Source organism: Schistocerca piceifrons, chromosome 2, assembly GCF_021461385.2.
Source record: "Schistocerca piceifrons isolate TAMUIC-IGC-003096 chromosome 2, iqSchPice1.1, whole genome shotgun sequence".
In the NCBI taxonomy this organism is placed as follows: domain Eukaryota; kingdom Metazoa; phylum Arthropoda; class Insecta; order Orthoptera; family Acrididae; genus Schistocerca; species Schistocerca piceifrons.
Window position 1 is genome coordinate 1080948943 of NC_060139.1, and position 20412 is coordinate 1080969354.

The 20412-nt window shown below is 41.8% G+C and overlaps 1 protein-coding gene across 1 annotated transcript in view; it reads left to right on the plus strand.

Moving 5' to 3' along the window:
• LOC124777247 (acetyl-CoA acetyltransferase, mitochondrial) overlaps window positions 1-20412 on the plus strand; it is a 112117-nt gene that overhangs the window by 84552 nt on the left and 7153 nt on the right. The window contains exons 7-8 of the mRNA XM_047252574.1: window positions 1457-1645; window positions 1934-2091. Coding sequence (XP_047108530.1) covers window positions 1457-1645; window positions 1934-2091 — 347 coding nt within the window. The remainder of the gene's footprint in view (window positions 1-1456; window positions 1646-1933; window positions 2092-20412) is intronic.

A 20412-nucleotide genomic window follows, 5' to 3' on the forward strand; every position in this document is an offset into this window, starting at 1 on the left:
TGATTTCTATAAGTGAGAAATGTTGAGTTCAGCCACAATTCAGGGGCTACATCTAATTGTAGGTCCTCCAAAACCTGATTAAGTTTGTGTGAAGGTTATAAGAACTGTGGTGTTGGAACCACCCTTCAGATTGAAGACAGATTTACTTACATGCAGCTTTCCCATAATATTGAAATCTTCCAGCTTATTTCTGAGCATGTGCATCAGATTGATATATGAGGTGAAACTGCAGTTAGTCTCCTACAAATTTGTGACAGGGCAGGATTGCTTCTCTTATAGAATCAGTGATATGCTGATAATAAAAAAAATGTTTTGAAATTTGTGTTTATACAATATAAAAAGGAAAGAATCATGTGGCATTATTGACAGGGAGACCCTCAGAGGTAATTTCATCTGCGAGATTGGAAAGAGTTTTCTTCTTCTGCACACATTGGGCACTTTCTACATGGTGTATGAGACTTGTTTTCAGTGTATCTGTCGAGTGCAGGTGACTGTAGTGGCTCTGTGGTATCATGATTGTTTTTTTTTAATGATGATGAGAGCAGGAAAAGGTTGAGTCCCAAAGCTAGCACATAACAGCTCCCCTTGAATAGCATGAAGGGGCCTGTCAGGTGTAATGTTGTTATCAAATAGGTGAATCACCATTTAAAGTGTCAGGTGCTCTCACTTTATGATTTCTAAGACACTGCAGCTATGTTTGAAGCTGAATCCATGACACTGGTACCAAGTCTGGTAGTCTTGAATTTCACACCATCACCTCTCCTCCCCTTGCCATCCAAACAATTGTGGTTAAAATTTCTTCTACCATCAGCACTAAAAATGACTGCTTCATGGTCATAAACCACCACATATGCATGTCAGTTAACTCTGCTAAAGATATCCAACATAAATTCATAGTGTTGACATTTTGATTTCAATACGTCTTTCATAAGGACCTCTGGATGGCTGACTGACATCATGCACTCTTCTCCTTATTAAAATGTCCTTGAGCATCATACTAATTTAAATGTACTGGTTTGTAACTGCTTTGTATAAATATGTCAGATGGCATTACAATCAGACAAGGTGGCACCCTGTTTGTGGACATTATTTTGTTTTTCTTCTTTATTGTGAAAGCATGTGAGCGTTTGAATTATTACAACTCTTACTTAATGCAGTGAATATTATCAGTTGAGTTAAGATCTAGTTTGTGTGAGCTGGAATATGCTGAACATTTTTTAAAAGTCTCTTTATGCTGGTGTGTTTTCTGCTTATGTTCAAGAAAAGTATGTGGTTGTATCCATTATATTATATGTGGGAATATACTTTGTGACGAAAGCTAAATTGGATGATTTTGACATGTCTTGATTCAGATTTGACTTTGACTGGTTACCACAGAGTTCACTTGTGATATGAATAATAGCTGTGTATGGGAGGTATAAATATTTTGGTATTTATTTTATTTTTTACTTTTCAGAAAGAGAATGGCACAGTAACTGCTGGAAATGCATCTACACTAAATGACGGAGCAGCAGCATGTGTCCTCATGACAGAATCTGCTCTGAAAAAATTTGGCTGTAAACCATTAGCAAGAGTGGTTGCTTTTAAGGATGCAGCAACAGAACCTATAGATTTTCCAATTGCACCTGCTTTTGCTATTCCAAAGGTACATTTCCACATTGCTCACAATTAATGAATGTTTTTGTAGTTTAAGGTTACAAGAATATATATGATAGAGACTATACATTTCTTGCAGCTGGTTTTGTTGATGATGTATTCTATTACCCATTCCATTTCTGTAAGGTCTTCCTTCACAGTAGTGAAGAAATAAATAAAGGATTTATTTTCTGCTCTCTGATTGTTACATATTCAATGTTGAGCACACTGTAATACATTAATGAATCTACTTATTTTTTTTGTAAATGGTTGGTTAAAAAAGATGTTTCCATTTCAGTTGCTGGAGACCAGTGGTGTGAAAAAAGATGACATTGCCCTTTGGGAAATAAATGAGGCATTTAGTGTTGTTGTTCTAGCTAACATCAAGATACTAGACCTTGATCCAAGTAAGGTCAATGTGCATGGTGGAGCAGTGAGCTTGGGTCATCCTATAGGGTATGTGTTAATCTGATTTTAGTACAAGTGACATTAATAGTTGTTGTTCTGTATTCTTCATAGATAATGCTTATGTGAAGAAGTAACACATTGTGTACTTTCTTAAAGTTTGTACCTCGGACATCTTTGTGGTACTAATGTTTTCATTACGGAAACTGTTCCTGCTCTCTGGAAACCTGTTGTTTAAATTTCCAGTACTGTATTTGCAGTATTTTACTCAGCTCAGTGTAATAAATAAACATCATTTGCTCATAATACTCATGATGATGAACAGTCAATTACACATTATAGCTTTCGGCCAAATCCTTCATACACACACACACACACACACACACACACACACACACACACACACACACACACACACAGAGAGAGAGAGAGAGAGAGAGAGAGAGAGAGAGAGAGAGAGAGATTCACACAAGCAAACACACCTCATGCACCCATGACTGCTACCACTGCAGCTCTGACTGGAATGTCACTGCTGTCAAGTGAATAGCAATCTGGAGTGGGTGGGGAAAGCAGGGTATGGGTGGGGTGGGGGTGGGGGGATGAATGCAGCCTGGCGGGGCATGCAGGGACAACATGGCAACCTGCCCCCCCCCCCCCCCCCCCCCCACCCCCTCTCCCCCCATGGGGCTCCCTTTGATAGGTTCATGCTTGGCTACCATGGGACCCCAGCCTTTGCAACATCTTTTCAGTTACATGCTGTGTGTCTATCTGCTTGCTATTTTTTTCCTCTCCCTTGGGGAACATGTCTGGGATGTTGTTGCAAATGTGTTCTGCATATTCAGTTGCCGATATCAGAACAGTATCTCCACTGTCTTTCATTCCTTCCTTCTTTCTTTCTTTTTTGGTTTTTGATTCCTCTTCTCTTATCTTTCCTCTGCTTCAGTGTTTGAGGTTCTGCTTCAGTGTTTGAGGTTCTGCTTCAGTGTTTGAGGTTCTGCTTCAGTGTTTGAGGTTCCTCTTTTTATTCTTCCTCCCTGTGCACTTCTGAAGGCCAGCCCACATGCTTGATACATAACAAGTGACTGGGTAATGCGTAATTCCCAGTCCCAGGTTGAAAGGTAGGGTTCGTACATACCCCCTGGTAAAGGCAGGCCCAGGGAGGGTTGATTGCCTGAGTTGCTGCTGTCCTAAATTACCAATTGGTCCCTCTGTCAGGTGTTCGGGAGGTGTGAAATGAAGCGTGATCAATCACCTAAGGCAGGTGCGCCCCCTTCTGAGGGGGGGCCCCAGTTGGAAGGAGTGCACTATCGGAGACACTGGCAATCGTGGGGGATTTTCTTGCAATCATCTTTTTCACTGTCAGTGTCTACCAAACATAAATATAATGAGGCTAATGATTCAAAGACCCTCCCTACTGCACCACTGTTCCTCGTGGTTTCACATACTGAAGATGGTCTGGCCTATGCTTTGGTAAACCCATTGATTATTCAGAAAGGTGTTGATTCAATTACTGTCTTTCTGAAATCCTGCTCTCATTTACAAAATGGCACTTTGCATTTGAAGACTACTTCTGAATCTCAAGCACAACAACTGCTTGCAGCTTCGGTCCTCCATGGCTATCCTTTTCATGTTGAGGTCCATCAAATGCTGAATTCTTCCCGTGGTGTTATTTACACTAGGTTGCTTAATGATCTGACTGAGGCACAAATCCAAACATGCCTCTCTAATTAGGGCGTCAATGCAGTCCATTGGCTGATGGAAAAAAGTAGATGAATCCTTAGTGTCCCACTTTTGATAGAGTGATTCTTTTGTCAAAGCTCAATGCAGGCTATGAAGTTATCACAGTATGACTGTACATTCTGAAGCCGATGCGCTGCTACACTCGAGAGTCCTATTGATACCCGACCAAATGTGTAACCTGTAGTAGGGATCCTCATGAGGGCAATTGTCTGCCTCCTTTTCCCCACTGTGCCAACTGTAATGGTGACCATGCTGCCTCGTCCCATGAATGACCCATGTATCTTGATGAGCAGGCTGTCCAGGAGATTTGGGTGAAGGAAATAGTGCGTCACTTGCAAGTTGTTGGATAGTCAGAAACCTTGCGTTCTAACATCTGACACCTACAGTACTGTTCTTGCTACATCTCGCTCCACAAAGGGCGTGGCCATGTGGACACACAACCTCAGATTTAGCACTGCAGTTCTGAAATCACCCAGTGTTATGGTAGAACCCCTGTCTCCTCCTCCAGCTGTGCAACAAGCCACCAAACTTTCGCCTCATGAGGCAAAGTCACCTGCTACGCAAACAGCAGGCCGGAAAGGACAGAAGGAATACTCCCATGAAGACTTCCTACGTCCCTCCAGCCAACAAACATCTGAGTCTTTCTCTGCCAACTAGAAAATCTCCAAGATGTCAAACAGAGTGAAACGGTCTTCTCCTTCACTGACTCGGAGATCCACTTCGACTGCGTCACCATGTGATACCCTCCCCCCAACTGACCTCTTTCTTGCCAGTGCGCACCCCCAACCATTTTTCTGCACTGCACTCCGCAGACCGACAGAAGGAAAATGCCGACATCTCTGTAGTACTCGTGGAGCAGGATCCTCCTGCCTCTGTGCCCTGTAGCAGTGAATTTCCCAAGGCTGGCACTTGGGAGCTGCTGAGGTGACACCCCTTCATTTTTTCCTTATCATGATTCTCCTCCAATGGAACATTTGTGGCCTTCGATCCAACAAAGAGGACTTATAGCTGCTCACAGCGCATTGCCAATTCCTGTAAGAGTTCAGGCAGTGTTTGTGCATTCGCACAGAAGAAGAAGATGGTCGAGTGGCCGGTGAGCCTTAACTATATATATACTAAAATGGTATCTGTTCTTTCGGACATGCAACGGGCCGCGAGTAATGAGTATAATGGGCGAGGGCACTGCAAATGTAGTGCAGGACAATACGTTCACAATGTGGGTTTCACGGGAGGTGTGCCAGAGAGAAATCCCTGTAGTCCCGCTATCCTCTGTGTCCTCAGTAGCTCAGATGGATAGAGCGTCTGCCGTGTAAGCTGGAGATCCCGGGTTCGAGTCTCGGTCAGGGCACACATTTCCATCTGTCCCCGTTGACGTATGTAAACGCCTCTAAGCAGCTAAGAGTGTTCATTTCATTGTAATTTCATTCTAACGAACTGCATGGTCACTGATGGTATCTGTTCTTTCGGACATGCAGGGGCAGCAGTCTGGATGATAGACAGATCTGGCCTTGTAACATTGACCAAAACGGCCTTGCTGTGCTGGTACTGTGAACAGCTGAAAGCAAGGGGAAACTAGAACCATAATTTTTCCCGAGGGCGTGCAGCTTTACTGTATGGTTAAATGGTGATGGTGTCCTCTTGTGTAAAATATTCCGGATGTAAAATAGTCCTCCATTCAGATCTCCGGGCGGGGGCTACTCAGGAAGACTTCATTATCAGGACAAGGAAAACTGGCGTTCTATGGATCGAAACGAGGAATGTCAGATACCTTAAGTGGGGAGGTAGGTTAGAAAAATTAAAAAGGGAAATGGATAGATTAAAGTTAGATATAGTGGGAATTAGTGAAGTTTGGTGGCAGGAGGAACAAGACTTCTGGTGAAGTGAATGTACGGTTACAAATACAAAATCAAAAAGGGGTAATGCAGGAGTAGGTTTAATAATGAATAAAAAAATAGAAGCATGTGCGAGCTACTATGAACAGTATAGTGAATGCATTATTGTAGCCAAGATAGATATGAAGCTCACACCTACCACAGTAATACAAGTTTATATGCCAACTAGCTCCACAAATGACGAAGAGATTGAAGAAATATGTGATGAGATAAAAGAAATTATTCAGATAGTGAAACGGAGACAAAAATTTAATATCATGGGGGACTGGAATTCGATAGTAGGAAAAGGAAGAGAAGGAAAAGTAGTAGGTGAATATGGAGTGGGGGTAAGGAATGAAAGAGGAAGCCGTCTGGTAGAACTTTGCACAGAGCAAAGCTTAATCATAGTTAACGCTTCATTTAAGAATCATGAAAGAAGATTGTATACATGGAAGAGGCCTGGAGACACTGAAAGGTTTCAGATAGACTATATAATGACAAGACAGTGATGTAGGAAACAGGTTTTAAATTGTAAGACATTTCTAGGGGCAGATGTGGACTCTGACCACTATCTGTTCATTATGAACTGTTGATTAAAACTCAAGAAACTGAAAAAAGGTGAGAATTTAAGGAGATGGGACGTGGATAAACTGAAAGAACCAGAAGTCGTGGAGAGTTTCAGAGAGAGCATTATGTAACAATTAACAAGAACGGGGGAAAGAAATACAGTGGAATAGCTATGGGTAGCTTTGAGAGATCAAATAGTGAAGGCAGCAGAGGATCAAGTAGGTAAAAAGACAAAGGCTAGTAGAAATCCTTGGGTAACAGAAGAGATTTTGAATTTAATTGATGAAAGAAATAAATATAAAAATGCAGTAAATGAAGCAGGCAAGAAGGAATACAAACGTCTCAAAAATGAGATGAACAGGAAGTGCAAAATGGCTAAGCAGGGATGGCTAGAGGAGAAATGTAAGGACGTAGAGGCTTATCTCACTAGGGGTGAGATAGATACTGCCTACAGGAAAATTAAGGAGACCTTTGGAAAAAAGAGAACCACTTGCATGAATATCAAGAGCTCAGATGGAAACCCAGTTCTAAGCAAAGAAGGGAAAGCAGAAAGGTGGAAGGAGTATATAGAGGGTCTATACAAAGGCAATGTACTTGAGGGAAATATTATGGAAATGTAATAGGATGTAGATAAAGATGAAATGATGTAGATAAAGATGAAATGATGTAGATAAAGATGAAATGGGAAATATGATACTGGTTGAAGAATTTGACAGAGCACTGAAAGACCTAAGTCGAAACAAGGCCCTGGGAGTAGACAACATTCCATTAGAACTACTGGTAGCTGTGGGAGAGCCAGCCCAGACCAAATTCCTCCACCTGGTGAGCAAGATGTGTGAGACAGGTGAAATACCTATAGACGTCAGGAAGAATATAATAATTCCAATCCCAAAGAAAGCAGGCACTGACGGGTGTGCAAATTACCGAACTATCAGCTTAATAAGTCACTGGTGCAAAATACTAACATGAATTCTTTACAGATGAAAGGAAAAACTGATAGAAGTTGACCTCAGGAAAGGTCAGTTTGGATTCCATAGAAATATTGGAACACTTGAGACAATACTGACCCTACGACTTGCCTTAGAAGATAGACTTACATTTCTAACATTTGTAGACTTAAAAGAAAGCTTTTGGAAATATTGACTGGAATACTCGCTCTCAAATTCTGAGGGTGGCAGGGGTAAAATACAGGGAGCAAGGACTATTTACAATTTGTACAGAAACCAGATGGCATTTATGAGAGTCGAGGGGCATGAAAGGGAAGCAGTGGTTGGGAAGGGCATGAGACAGGGTTGTAACCTCTTCCTGATGTTATTCAATCTGTATATTGATCAAGCAGTAAAGGAAACAAAAGAAAAATTTGAAGTAAGAATTAAAATCCATGGAGAAGAAATAAAAATTTTGAGGTTTGCTAATGACATTGTAATTCTGTCAGAGACAGCAAAGGACCTGGAAGAGGAATGGAATGGTCTTGAAAGGAAGATATAAAATGAACATCAATAAAAGCAAAACGAGGATAATGGAATGTAATCGAATTGAATCAGGTGATACTGAGGGAATTAGACTAGGAAATGAGACATTTAAAGTGGTAGATGAGTTTTACTATTTGGGGAGCAAAGTAACTGATGATGGCCAAAGTAAAGAGGATATAAAATGTAGACTGGCAATGGCAAGAAAGCGTTTCTGAAGGGGAGAAATTTGTTCACATCGAGTATAGATTTAAGAGTGAGGAAGTCTCTTCTGAAAATATTTGTGTAGAGTAAGGCCATGTATGGTAGTGAAAAATTGACAATAAATATTTGAGACAAGAAGAGAATAGAGAGTCTTTCAGAATGTGGTGCTACAGAAGAATGCTGAATATTAGATGGATAGATCACGTAACTAATGAAGAGGTACTGAATAGAATTGGGGAGAAGAGAAATTTGTGGCACAACTTGACTAGAAGAAGGGATCGGTTGGTAGGACAAGTTCTGAGGCATCAAAGGATCATCAATTCATTATTGGAGGGCAGTGTGGAGGGTAAAAATCATAGAGGGAGACAAAGAGATGAATACACTTAGCAAATTCAGAAGGATGTAGGTTGCAGTAGGTACTGGGAGATGAAACAGGGAAAATAAGGAAGAAGAGAAATATAAGGCATAGATCAGATCTATATATTGGTAATTGGAATGTAAGATCCCTATATTGACCAGGAGCACTGAAAGTAATGCTGGATGAAATAATGAATCTGAAGCAAAGTATAATAGCACTACTAAAAATTAGATGGGCAGGGCTTGGAGTTTTAGAGAAGAAAGAGGCAAATATATTCTATAGCTGCAGTGAAAGAAATCATGAGCTGAGGAGAGGATTTGTTGTACACCATCAATTAAGGCATCAGGTAATGGGGTTTACACCCATTAGTCCAAGATTATCAACACTCAGGATAAAGGGGAAATTCTTTAACCATTCCATAATTAATCCCCATGCACCAGCAGAAGTATCCGAAGAAGAAGAGAAAGAAGTATTCTATGAATCTTGGGAAAGAGTATATGATGAGTGCCCAGGGCATGATATAACAGCTGGAGACCTAAATGTTCAGGTGGGAAAAGAACAGATTTATAGACCGATAATTGGCCCCCACAGCAAACATGCAACACGTAATGAGAACGGAATGAGGCTTATACTGTTCGCAGCATCTAGAAATATGGTAACAGGATCAACACTGTTCCCACAAAAGAAATGAATAAGGGAACATGGAAATCACTGGATGGAAACACAATAAACCAGATCGACCATGTGTCAATAGATTTCAGACACAAATTGGACCTACTGGACGTGAGGAGTCTCTGAGGCCCAAACATAGATACAGATCATTTTCTGGTATGGACACGGGTGAGAGCAAGGATGTCTAATGCAGCGAAAGCAGTCAGACGCAGGGCACAGAAATATATTACAACTTTAGAATTAGTGAAAGTTAGAGAACAGTATCAGGAGAAGATAACTTGGATTCTGGAAAATGCTGGAGAATATAACAATATCGAAGATCAGTGGGAAGTGATAAAAAAGATGATGGGGACATTGGCAAGAGAGATACTTGGAATTGGGACGAGACAAGTAAGACCATCATGGTTTGATACTGAATGTGAAATAGTAACTGAAAAAAAGAACAAAGCATATAGAAGGACACTGCAATCACACTGTACAAGGAGGATAGTAGAAGAAAAATGGAGGATTGAAAACAGGACTCGCCAAAGAAGAAAAGAGACAATGGATGAAAGCAAGTGTCAAAGAAATTGAGCTCATGAGAAGCAAAAATGAAATGAGAAAATTCTACAGAAAGATGAAAGCGGCGCAGAAGCCTTTTGGTAGTAAAACAAGCTTAATAAAAGATGAGACAGGGAATATTATAATAAGTGAAGAGAAGGGAATATGCGAAAGATGGTGCAGGTATTTTGATACTCTCCTCAACCCTAGAATAACTATACCAGGGAATCCAACAGAAATGAATGGGGAAGAGGATCCAGACAACAGTACCCCACCAAATACAGAAGTAGTGAAAACTGCCATAAAGAAATTGAAGGCAGAGAGCTGGAACGAAGCCTTCTGAGAATGGTCACCAGAATACGAGAAGAGGAGAAAATTCCCCAACAGTGGAAAGAGGGTATCATATGTCCCATATATAAGAAAGGAGATAAGATGGAGTGTGGCAATTACAGAGGGATCACACTACTTAATTTGGGATATAAAATATTCTCTAATATACTATTCGACAGAATACTCCCAATCATACAGAGGGAGATGGGGCCATACCAATGCGGATTCCTTCCCAAGAAGTCAACTACAGATCAAATATTCACCTTAAGACAAATCCTGGAAAAACAAACAAATACGGGGTTAGCATGCATGACCTCTTTATAGATTTCAAACCAGCTTATGATAGCATAAATAGAGAGCAGTTATATCAAGCTCTAGATGAACTGGGAATCTCGAGTAAGTTGGTAAGGCTGGTGAAACTGACAATGAGTGAAACACAAGGTAGTGTAAGAATAGGAGGAATGGTGTCCAATGCATTGAATATTAAAAATGGAGTGCGACAAGGGGATGCATTGGCATGTCTTCTCTTTAATGCTGCCCTGGAGAAGGTGATGAGAAACGCAGATCTTCTGAATAGTGGAACGATCTTCTATAAATCAGTGCAGATACTGGCTTATGCGGATGACATAGATATAATAGCAAGAACTCAAAAAGCAATGGAAGAGACATTTACAGCTCTCGAACAGGCTAGTAGGAACATGGGGTTGGTTCTTAATGAACAAGAAACAAAATGTATGGCGGCTGGAAAAGCACATAGAGAAAAGATGCCAAATGCAATAACAATGGGCAGTTATACGTTTGATAGAGTTGAACATTTCAAGTACCCGGGCCCGACAGTTATGCATCTAAATGATACCTTATATGAAATTAAGCAGAGATTAATGCTAGCCAGTAGAGCCTATTTTGCCCTAACAAGACTTCTATCCTCAAGGTTCCTGACTCATACCACTAAATTAACTGTCTATAAATCACTTATATGACCATTGCTTACATAAGCCTCTGAAGCCTGGACATTAACAGCTAAAGATATTAACACTGGATGCATTTGAAAGAAAAGTACTTAGAATAATTATCAGCCCAATCTGTGAAAGAGGAAGATGGAGGAGGAGATACAACCATAAGTTGTATATCATATATAAAGACCGACCCATCAGGAGGATAGTGGAAATCATCCAGACTGAGGTGGGCGGGACATGTGGCTCGCATGAATGTTAGAGAAGTACCAAAAAAAATATTACAGGGAAAGCCAGGAGGGCAGAGAGGACATGGTCAACCAAGAGCCAAATGGAAAGGTGCAGCAATCAAAGATCTTAAGAAGATGGGCTATAGAAACTGGAGATTTTTGGTAAAGGACCGAGAGAAATGGAAGGAAAGTGAGGAAGAGGCAAAGGCTCATCATGAGCTGTAGTGCCAGGAAAGAAGAAGAAGACTGAATAGAATTGGGGAGAAGAGGAATTGGTGGCACAACTTGACAAGAAGAAGGGATTGGTTGGTAGGACATGTTCTGAGGTATCAAGGGATCACCAGTTTAGTATTGGAGGACAGTGTGGAGGGTAAAAATCATAGAGGGAGACCAAGAGGTGAATACACTAAGCAGATTCAGAAGGATGTAAGTTGCTGTAGTTACTTGGAGATCTTGCTTGCACAGGACAGAGTAGTGTGGAGAGCTGCATCAAACCAGTCTCTGGACTGAAGACCACAAAAACAACATTCTTATTTGTATTTGCCATCGGAGTTATCGGCCGTTTTAGCAAATGATGTGCAGGCTGTTGGCCGCGTTTTACTTTTTATACGTCGTACCCATATGGCGAAGTACATTTAATCTTTAGTTCAGGACCTCCATTTCTCTATGGCATATTTTATAGACCTTTCTCCTCTTTCCTGTTTTTAGCTGTCTTCTCTTCCATCAATTGGGATTTACATGTAGTCATTTTTCACTGCTCTCTTTGTCTTCGTGTTCTTCAGTCCTGACATGGGCATTTATTACCCTTGTTGTTTTTGCACCCTAAAACAAAACAAAACAAATGTCAGCCTGACAAGACTGCCAGTGCAGTGTTGGGAGGTATAGCGTGTATTTGGGGGGGGGGGGGGGGGGGAGGTGATGAGCAGGGGAGGGGGAAAGATGCACGTGGTCGGCACATAATGAGAGTGACGGCATGTGAAAATGGAGGAGGTGATAGGACAGAAGGAGTGGGAAGTGATGGATGGAGGGTGTGAGGACAATAGTTTACCCCAGGTTGAGGCCAGGTTAATTTCAGCAGCAGAGAAAGTGTTGTAAGGATAATGTCCATCTGTGCATTTCAGAAATGCTGGTGATATTGGGATGGATCCTGATGTCCCTAGTTCTGAAGCAGCCATTGCAAACAATCATGTAATATTCGGCTGCATGTTGTGCCACAACATGGTTTACTTTGCTCTTGGCCACAGTTTGGTGATGGCTGTTCATCCTAGTGGACATCTGGTTGGTAGTCACACCAATATAAAAAGATATATAGTGGTTGCAGCAGAGCTTACATAACACATAGCTGCTTTCACAGGTGAGCCAACATTTGATGGGGGTAAGATAAGCCTGTGACACGACTGGAATAGGAAGCACATGGTGGGTGTATTCGGCAGGTCATGCATCTGGGTCTTCCATGGACATGAGTTGCAGTGAATACTTGATGGAAAGTCTCTGAAATTGTCTGACTCATTCACCCATAAGCTCTGCCACAGTGATCCCATCCCTGAAATCCAACATAACCTCCAATACCTGCTTAAGGCCTTATCCGTGCACATCCACCTTCTGCATGCTGCCCAAAACTGGCAAACCTAACAACCTTGGATGCCCCACTGAACTGGTTATTGTGCTCCCTACTAAAAGGATTTCAAGCCTCATTAACAGACACCTCCAACCAGTTGCCCATAATCTAATCTCCCACGTCATAGATACCAACCGCATCCTTCACCAACTCTCCCTCAATCCTAACCCTTTACTTCCTGGTTCCCTGTTGGTCACTCTTGATGCAATTTACTTATGCACCAACATCCCTCATGCCCATGGTCTAGCCACAATTGAACACAACTTTCCACAATATCCTTCAGACTCCAAATCCACTATCTCATTCCTCATACACAAAACTAACTTTATCCTATCCCACAGCTACTTCTTCTTTGAAGGGAAGATATATAAACACATCTGCAACACAGTCATGGGCACCTAGCTGACACCCTCCTATGCCACTCTGTTTATGAGCCATCTATAGGAAACATTCCTAGCTTCCCAAAACCCCAAACTCCTGATGTGGTTCAGGTTCATTGATGATATCTTCATGATCTGGACTCAGGGCCAACATACCCTATCATCATTCCTTCACAACCTCAACACTTTCTCTCCCATCCGCTTCACCTGACCCTCCTTAACCAAACATGTTACATTCCTGGATGCCAACATCCTCCTTTCTGATGGCTCCATCCACATCTCCGCCCACATTAAACGCGTCAACCACCAATAGTACCTGTATTTTGACAACTGCTATTCCTTCCACACCAAAAAATACCTCTTATACAGCCTGGGGATAGTGTATCTGCAGTGACCAGTACTCCCTTTCCCAGTATGCTGAAAGCATCACAGACCTTCACAGATTGGCACTATACTCTGGACCTAGTCTACAGATAGTTTTTCTGTGCTCTCCCCACACACCCCCAATTCTCCCACCAACCTCAAGAGCCAGCTACAAGAGAGTGCCCCCACCATCACCTAGTATCACCTTGGACTGTAATAACTGAACCACATCTTTTGTCATGGCTTTCTATCATTGTACCCTGAAATGAAGGGTATCCTACCAAAGATGTTGCATTGCCCATTCAACCTCCATAACATCCTAGTCCATCCCTATGCCACTCCCAATCCCAACCCCTGGCCACAGGGATCATATACCTGTAGAAGACCAAAGTGCAAGACCTGCCCAATCCATCCATCCAGCAGCACTTCCTATTGCAGTCCTGTCACAGACTTATCTTACCACATCAAAGGCCAGACCACCTGTGAAAGCAGCCATGTCATATACCAACTCTGCTGCAACAATTTCACAGCTTTTTATTTTGGTATGACCACCAACCAGCTGTCCACTAGGTTAAATGGAATTAAATAAAATGCTAATCACAACAAGGATAAATAGCTGCTCACCATAAAGATGAGACAACGAAAAGACTGTTACACATTAAGCTTTCAGGCAAAGTCTTCATCAGAAAAGAAAAACACATATGCAAGTGCACCATACACACACGACTGCTACCTCTGGCTGCCCTGCTTGCATTGTTGTATTGAATTATACTAAAAGATACAATATTCTCAGATAGGTCTAGCCTGAGCAGCCAGAGATGGTGGTGATGTGTGGGTGAGATGTGCTTACTTGTGTGAATGTCTGTATGTGTTTTTCTTTTCTGATGAAGGCTTGATCAAAAGCGTAATGTGCAAGAATCTTTCAATCTATCTTTTCCATAATTGTTGATAAATAAAGATCAGAAAGCACTCCCCATGGCACAGTATCTCTCCAAACCTGCTGAAAAGTTTTGTTGTGAAAAATATTCCACATATTTTAACAAGGAATAGATAGTGAGCAAAGGGCATTGAAAACATGATCATTTGTCAGTGCATTGCCTGTGTTCCTGTCAGCAATTTAGTGAAATATGAAGTTTATTACAACTGCATTCACCATGTTATCAGCTTCCGAAGCTACAAAAAACACCAATTGTGCCAAGTTTTTGATACCACATATCATAAAATTGACAAGTCTGATTGTATAATTGTTTACATCACTGAAAAGAGTGCATTTCAGTATACCAGAAACACCTATTTTCATTTTTGTGTTATTTCAATTAAAATGTGAAAAAATTTCTTACATTTTGGGACTTACAGTATGTTTAATTAAATACTATTTGCTAATTTAGTGGCCAAATATTTCTGTTCCCTGTTTCCTTTATGGAGTGAGTTTGGAAAATTATTACACTGAATTATTCTCGACATTTCAAGTGAGGTTACTGTCCAGCATTGTAATGTAGCCACTTGTCTTAGTTCTATCAGCTGTGGATGTGTAAGAAGATCAGTTAAATCTTTGCAGTTTCGAAAATGTTCATGATATTTACTGTGTAGCAAGTTTGTAAAGATCTAAAAACTGTGAAAGGATTTTAGAAAAGCAGCTGCTTAATTGGTAAAGTAGTTTATACTTGGATGGAGCTGCACATACATGCATTCATCATGAAGCATTGCTCTTACACAAATATGAATTATTACAAAGATCAAGTTTTAACCATTTTGGCAAAAGAATCATACAAATTGAAAATGTCTGTTTTCAGTTACTTTGTATGTCTGCCTGATCCAAAATCAGATCTGGAAGAGTGCCTGTCGTCTAGAAAAGATTTCTCCTCAAAGAGAATCCTACAGGTGACATTGATGGGACCAATATTACTGAAGGTGTTAACTGTTGCTGGAATATTGCCACTGATTTCAACCAAATGCTCCATGAGTGAAAAAGGCAATGCAAAGTGGAAGGTGTATCAGATTGATGCAATAATTAAGAAAATTACAACAATTTGTGGACATAATTGCAGTGAGTTGGAGCAACCGAGTTCAAACACTTTCTTCAGAGTAGAATCATCACTACATTGCTAAGCATCAAACTAAGAATTTGCAAGTGGTTAAGCTGGTTATATTGATGTATTTTGCTGAAAACTACTCCTTTATTGCTGAAAATACAGTTAGAGGACTTCACTGGGAAAGTAGCAAAGCAGATCTGCACCCTCTCTCATTAATTATTAGGATAATGACAGATTAAAAAGTATCAGTTACTGCATAATCAGTGATTGCTTACAATATGATACAGTTGTGGTGTGTCTCTCTTTGGTCACACTGATAACATTAATTACCACAGAAACTGAGTCGTGCTGGGGTAGCTCAGATGTTAGAGCACTTGCCCGCAAAAGGCAAAGGTCTCGAGTTCGAGTCTCGGTCCAGTACACAGTTTGAATCTGCCAGGAACTTTCATACCAGTGCACACTCTGCTGCAGAGTGAAAATCTCATTCTGATTATCAGAGAATTGTAAAATAGTATGCTGCTTGATTTTTTTTTTATTTTAATGTTGTTGTTGTTGTTGTTGTTGTTGTTGTTGTTGTTGTTGTTGTTTTCGTTTTCTTCAGTCCAAAGACTGGTTTGATGCAGCTCTCCATACTACTATATCCTGTGGAAGCCTCTTCATCTCCGAGAAACTATTGCATCCTATATCCTTCTGAATCTGCTTAATGTATTCATCTCTTGGTCTCCTCCTAAGATTTTTTTACTCTCCAAGTTTCCCTCCAGTACTAAATTGTTGATCTCTTGATGCCTCAGAATTTGTCCTACCAGCTGATCCCTTCTTCTAGTCAGGTTGTGCCACAAATTTCTCTTGTCTCCAATTCTATTCAGTACCTCCTCAATAGTTATGTGATCTACCCATCCATTCCTTAGTATTCTTCTGTAGCACCACATTTCAAAAGCTTCTATTCCCTTCTTGTCTACACTGTTTATTATCCATGTTTCACTTCCATTCGTGGCTACTCTCCATACAAATATTTTCAGAAATGACTTAAATCTATACTTGAATGTTAACAAATTTTTGTTCTTCAGAAATGCTTTTCTTGCCATAACCAGTCTACATTTTGTGTCCTCCCTACTTCGCCCATCATCAGTTATTTTGCTCCTCAAATAGAAAACACATCTACTACTTTAAGTGTCTCATTTCCTAATCTAATTCCCTCAGTATCACCTGATTTAATTCGACTACATTCCATTATCCTCATTTTGAGGACACTGTCCATTCTGTTCAACTGCTCTTTCAAGTTCTTTGCTGTCTCTGACAGAATTAAATGTCATTGGCAAACCTCAGAGTTTTTAGTTCTTCTCCATGGACTTTAATTCCTAGTCCTAATTTTTCTTTTGTTTCCTTTACTGCTTGCTCAGTATACAGATTGAATAACATCAGGAAAACGTTACAATCCTGTCTCCCTCCCTTCTCAACTACTGCTTCCTTTTTGTGCCCCTCGACTCTTGTAACTGCCATCTGGTTTCTGTACAAATTGTAAATAGTCTTTCACTCCCTGTATTTTAACCCTGCCACCTTTATAGTTGGAGAGAGAATATTCCGGTTAACATTGTCAAAAGCTTTCTCTAAGTCCACAAATGCCATAAACGTAGGTTTGGCTTTCCTTAACCTATCTTCTGTTAGAAGTTGTAGGTTCGGTATTGCCTTGCATGTTCCTGCATTTCTCCAGAATCCAAACTGATCTTCCCCAAGGCTGGCTTCTATCAGTTCTTCCATTCTTCTGTAAAGGAGAACTGTGACTTATTAAACTGATAGTTCAGTAATTTTCACACCTTCAACACCTACTTTCTTTGGAATTGGTATTATATTCTTCTAGAAGTCTAAGGGTATTTCACCTGTCTCATACATCTTGCTTATCAGATGAGAGAGTTTTCTCATGGCTGGCTCTCCAAAGGCTATCAGTAACCCTAAGGGAATGTTGTCTCTTCCCAGAGTCTTGTTTCGACTTAAGTCTTTCAGTGCTTTGTCAAATTCTTCACACAGTATCATATCTCCCTTCTCATCTTCATCTATGTCCTCTTCTATTTCCATAATATTTCCCTCAAGTACACACCTCTTACATAGACCCTCTATATACCCCTCCACCTTTCTACTTTCCCTTCTGTGATTATTTTATTATATAAGCTTATTTCAAATTAATTGCCTTAATCAGAACATGTCTTGATGTTGTAGATGCACATATGTCAACTTTGATTTGAACCATTATTGCTGTCTGTAGTTGCGGTTGTAATATTATTTTCAGCAACATTTCAAATTTGCTTGATAATTTCCTATTGAACATATATTACAATACTTTTTTACTATCAGACAGTTATTGAAATTCAAGTTTGTTATTCAGTTGTTTACTCGGGTATATAAAATGAAATGCATCGTCTCAGAAATTTGCTATTTTAGTGATGGTTCTGCTGCTATATATAGACATTTTTGAGAAGTTTCTTTATCTTTGCTATCATCAAAGGGATTTTTAACATCAGTGCATAATAGATGTTTTTTTACAATCTATGGCGAAGCACTACTTGATGAGATTGGAGGCACAGTTAATGGTTAGCAGTAAGAGCTTCTTCAAAAGCTAGTAGAAAACCAAATTTTAATGCTGGGTGATTTATTCAAATTGCACAGAAAATTTTCCTGGCACTGAATTTATCTGTGTTGTGGACTGACAAGACAGCCAGTCCACAGTGACGGGTAACCGAAAGGCACACGTTTAAACTCACGCAGGCTGGCGTGAGGTCTGAAACAGGATACGTAATGAATGCTATAAAGAAAAGTATGTAGCTTCTGGAATACTTAACTTTAATCCATCAATTGTACACATCGTTCTTGATGAGACATGCTTCATACGATAACTATCAATTGCTATGGCGCCTTGCTAGGTCGTAGCCATTGACTTATCTGAAGGCTATTCTAACTATCTTCTCTGCAAATAAACGAGGCTTCGTCAGTGTTGCATCACTAGCTAAGTCGTCCGTACAACTGGGGCGAGTGCTAGTAAGTCTCTCGAGACCTGCCGTATGGTGGCGCTCGGTCTGCGATCACTGACAGTGGCGACACGCAGGTCCGACATGTACTAATGGACCGCGGCCGATTTAAAGCTACCACCTAGCAAGTGTGGTGTCTGGCAGTGACACCACATTCCTCCCCCGCAAATCGGCGAACGGTTGTGTTATAAGGCTTCCGCCCGCCGTGGGGAGGACCCCATGTTGACGTATGCGATGAAGTGGGAAGCCTAACAACAGGCGAGGCTGTGCCACCCGCACCCTGCTATTTGGTCCGAGGGGAGCTAGGAAACGCCTGAAAACCTAGTCCAGGGTGCACGCCAACATGCGGTGTATGCGCCCGTAAAGAGACAGGAGGGGCCGAAGATTCGACCTCCATCTGGGCGGAGCACCCGACGGGCGAAGACGACAGATGGTCCAGAGCCGGCAAGAGTTCCAAGTCAGAGGACAGCTGGTCACGGGAAGCGATCGGCGGCACGTGACCCAGGGAGGCGCTTGGCGGCTGCAGCGAAGCGTCCACTGCGGGCGGCGCCGGCGGGAGAACAGGCGGCGGCGGCGGCGGCGGCGGCGTGTCGCCATGGGGCAAAATGGAAGGCAGCGCCGGTAACACCTGGGGATGAGGCGAGCCAGTAGATGGGTCCCCAGGGCGCTGACTGGATGGCACCGTCGCTGAAAGCAGACGGGGAGCGGCAGAACCCGTGCGACGACAGAGGTGCAGCTGATTGAGATGCCGACGCACCTCACCAGAGGCCCCCAAAACCAGATACATAGCGCGGCCGAGGCAGCGAAGAATGCGCCCTGCTAGCCAACGCCGTGAACTGCGATGGTTGCGATGGTACACAACGTCGCCTGGAGCAATAGCAGGTGGCTGCCGCTGCACAGGAACCTGATGTGGCGGATGCAACAAAGACATCAAGGTTCGATGAGGACGACCATGGAGCAACTCAGCCGGCGAGCGACCATCTCGGGGCTGAGAGCGATACGAAGACAAAATGAGCAACAACGCGTCCTCCCGAGAATGCGACTCTTTCAACTTCAACATCTGTGACTTGAAAGTCCGGACCAATCGTTCAGCGGCACCGTTTGACTGAGGTGAAAACGGCGCGGATGTCAGATGTTGAATACCATTGGCCTTGCAGAATGACTGAAATTCTGCGGACAGGAATTGTGGGCCATTGTCGGAAACAATAGTCTGCACACGTTCAATTACACATTGTGATTCTAAACCGTGTAATGTTCTTGCAACCTCATCGCGCAATGCGTGGGGAACAGTGCACGCTTGGGAAAATTTCGGTTGCGCGTTTACTTGCAGTTCCAAATGTGCTTTATAGTTCTTAGCGCAACCAAGGCCCGGTGCAAAAATGTCTGCAAATTCTTCACATAGACAAGAAACACTGTCTGAAGGCACAGTCTGGTTCACTGATAGTACCTGATTGACTATAGACATGTTAAACAACTGAAATAAATCTAAACCAAACAAGTTCACTGCAGCAGAAGAACGAAGAACATAAAATGACACAAGTTTTGTTTGTCCCTTGTATGTGGCAAGAAGGCTGCACTGTGTCCTAACACAGGGATCGTGTGACCTGAATATGTAGTTAGCTTAACATTTGCGGCACGCAAGGGAGGTGTGCCCAGCTGTTTGTAAGTGTCTTTATTGATCAATGAAACTGCAGCTCCGGTATCGAGCTGGAATGGGATCACGTTGCCATTAATGTCCAAGTCTACAAAAAGTTTATTGTCCTGCTGACGACAAGAGTTACTGTCTCGTGCAATTTGAACAGACACTGGTACAGAATCACTCGCGACTTGACGCGATTTCCGTCGATGTCGACGCACACTTTTTGTGGGACGAACACAGTCACTGTTAGAAAGATTAGCAGTGGGCGGAGTGGAATTAACTACATGAATGTCCATGGGTGAAGGTTCACGAGCCTGAGTATTCTTGGTACGATTCCAGCGCGAAGCAAAGGGCCTGGAATTGTTGTGAGTGTCTGATCTGAGCT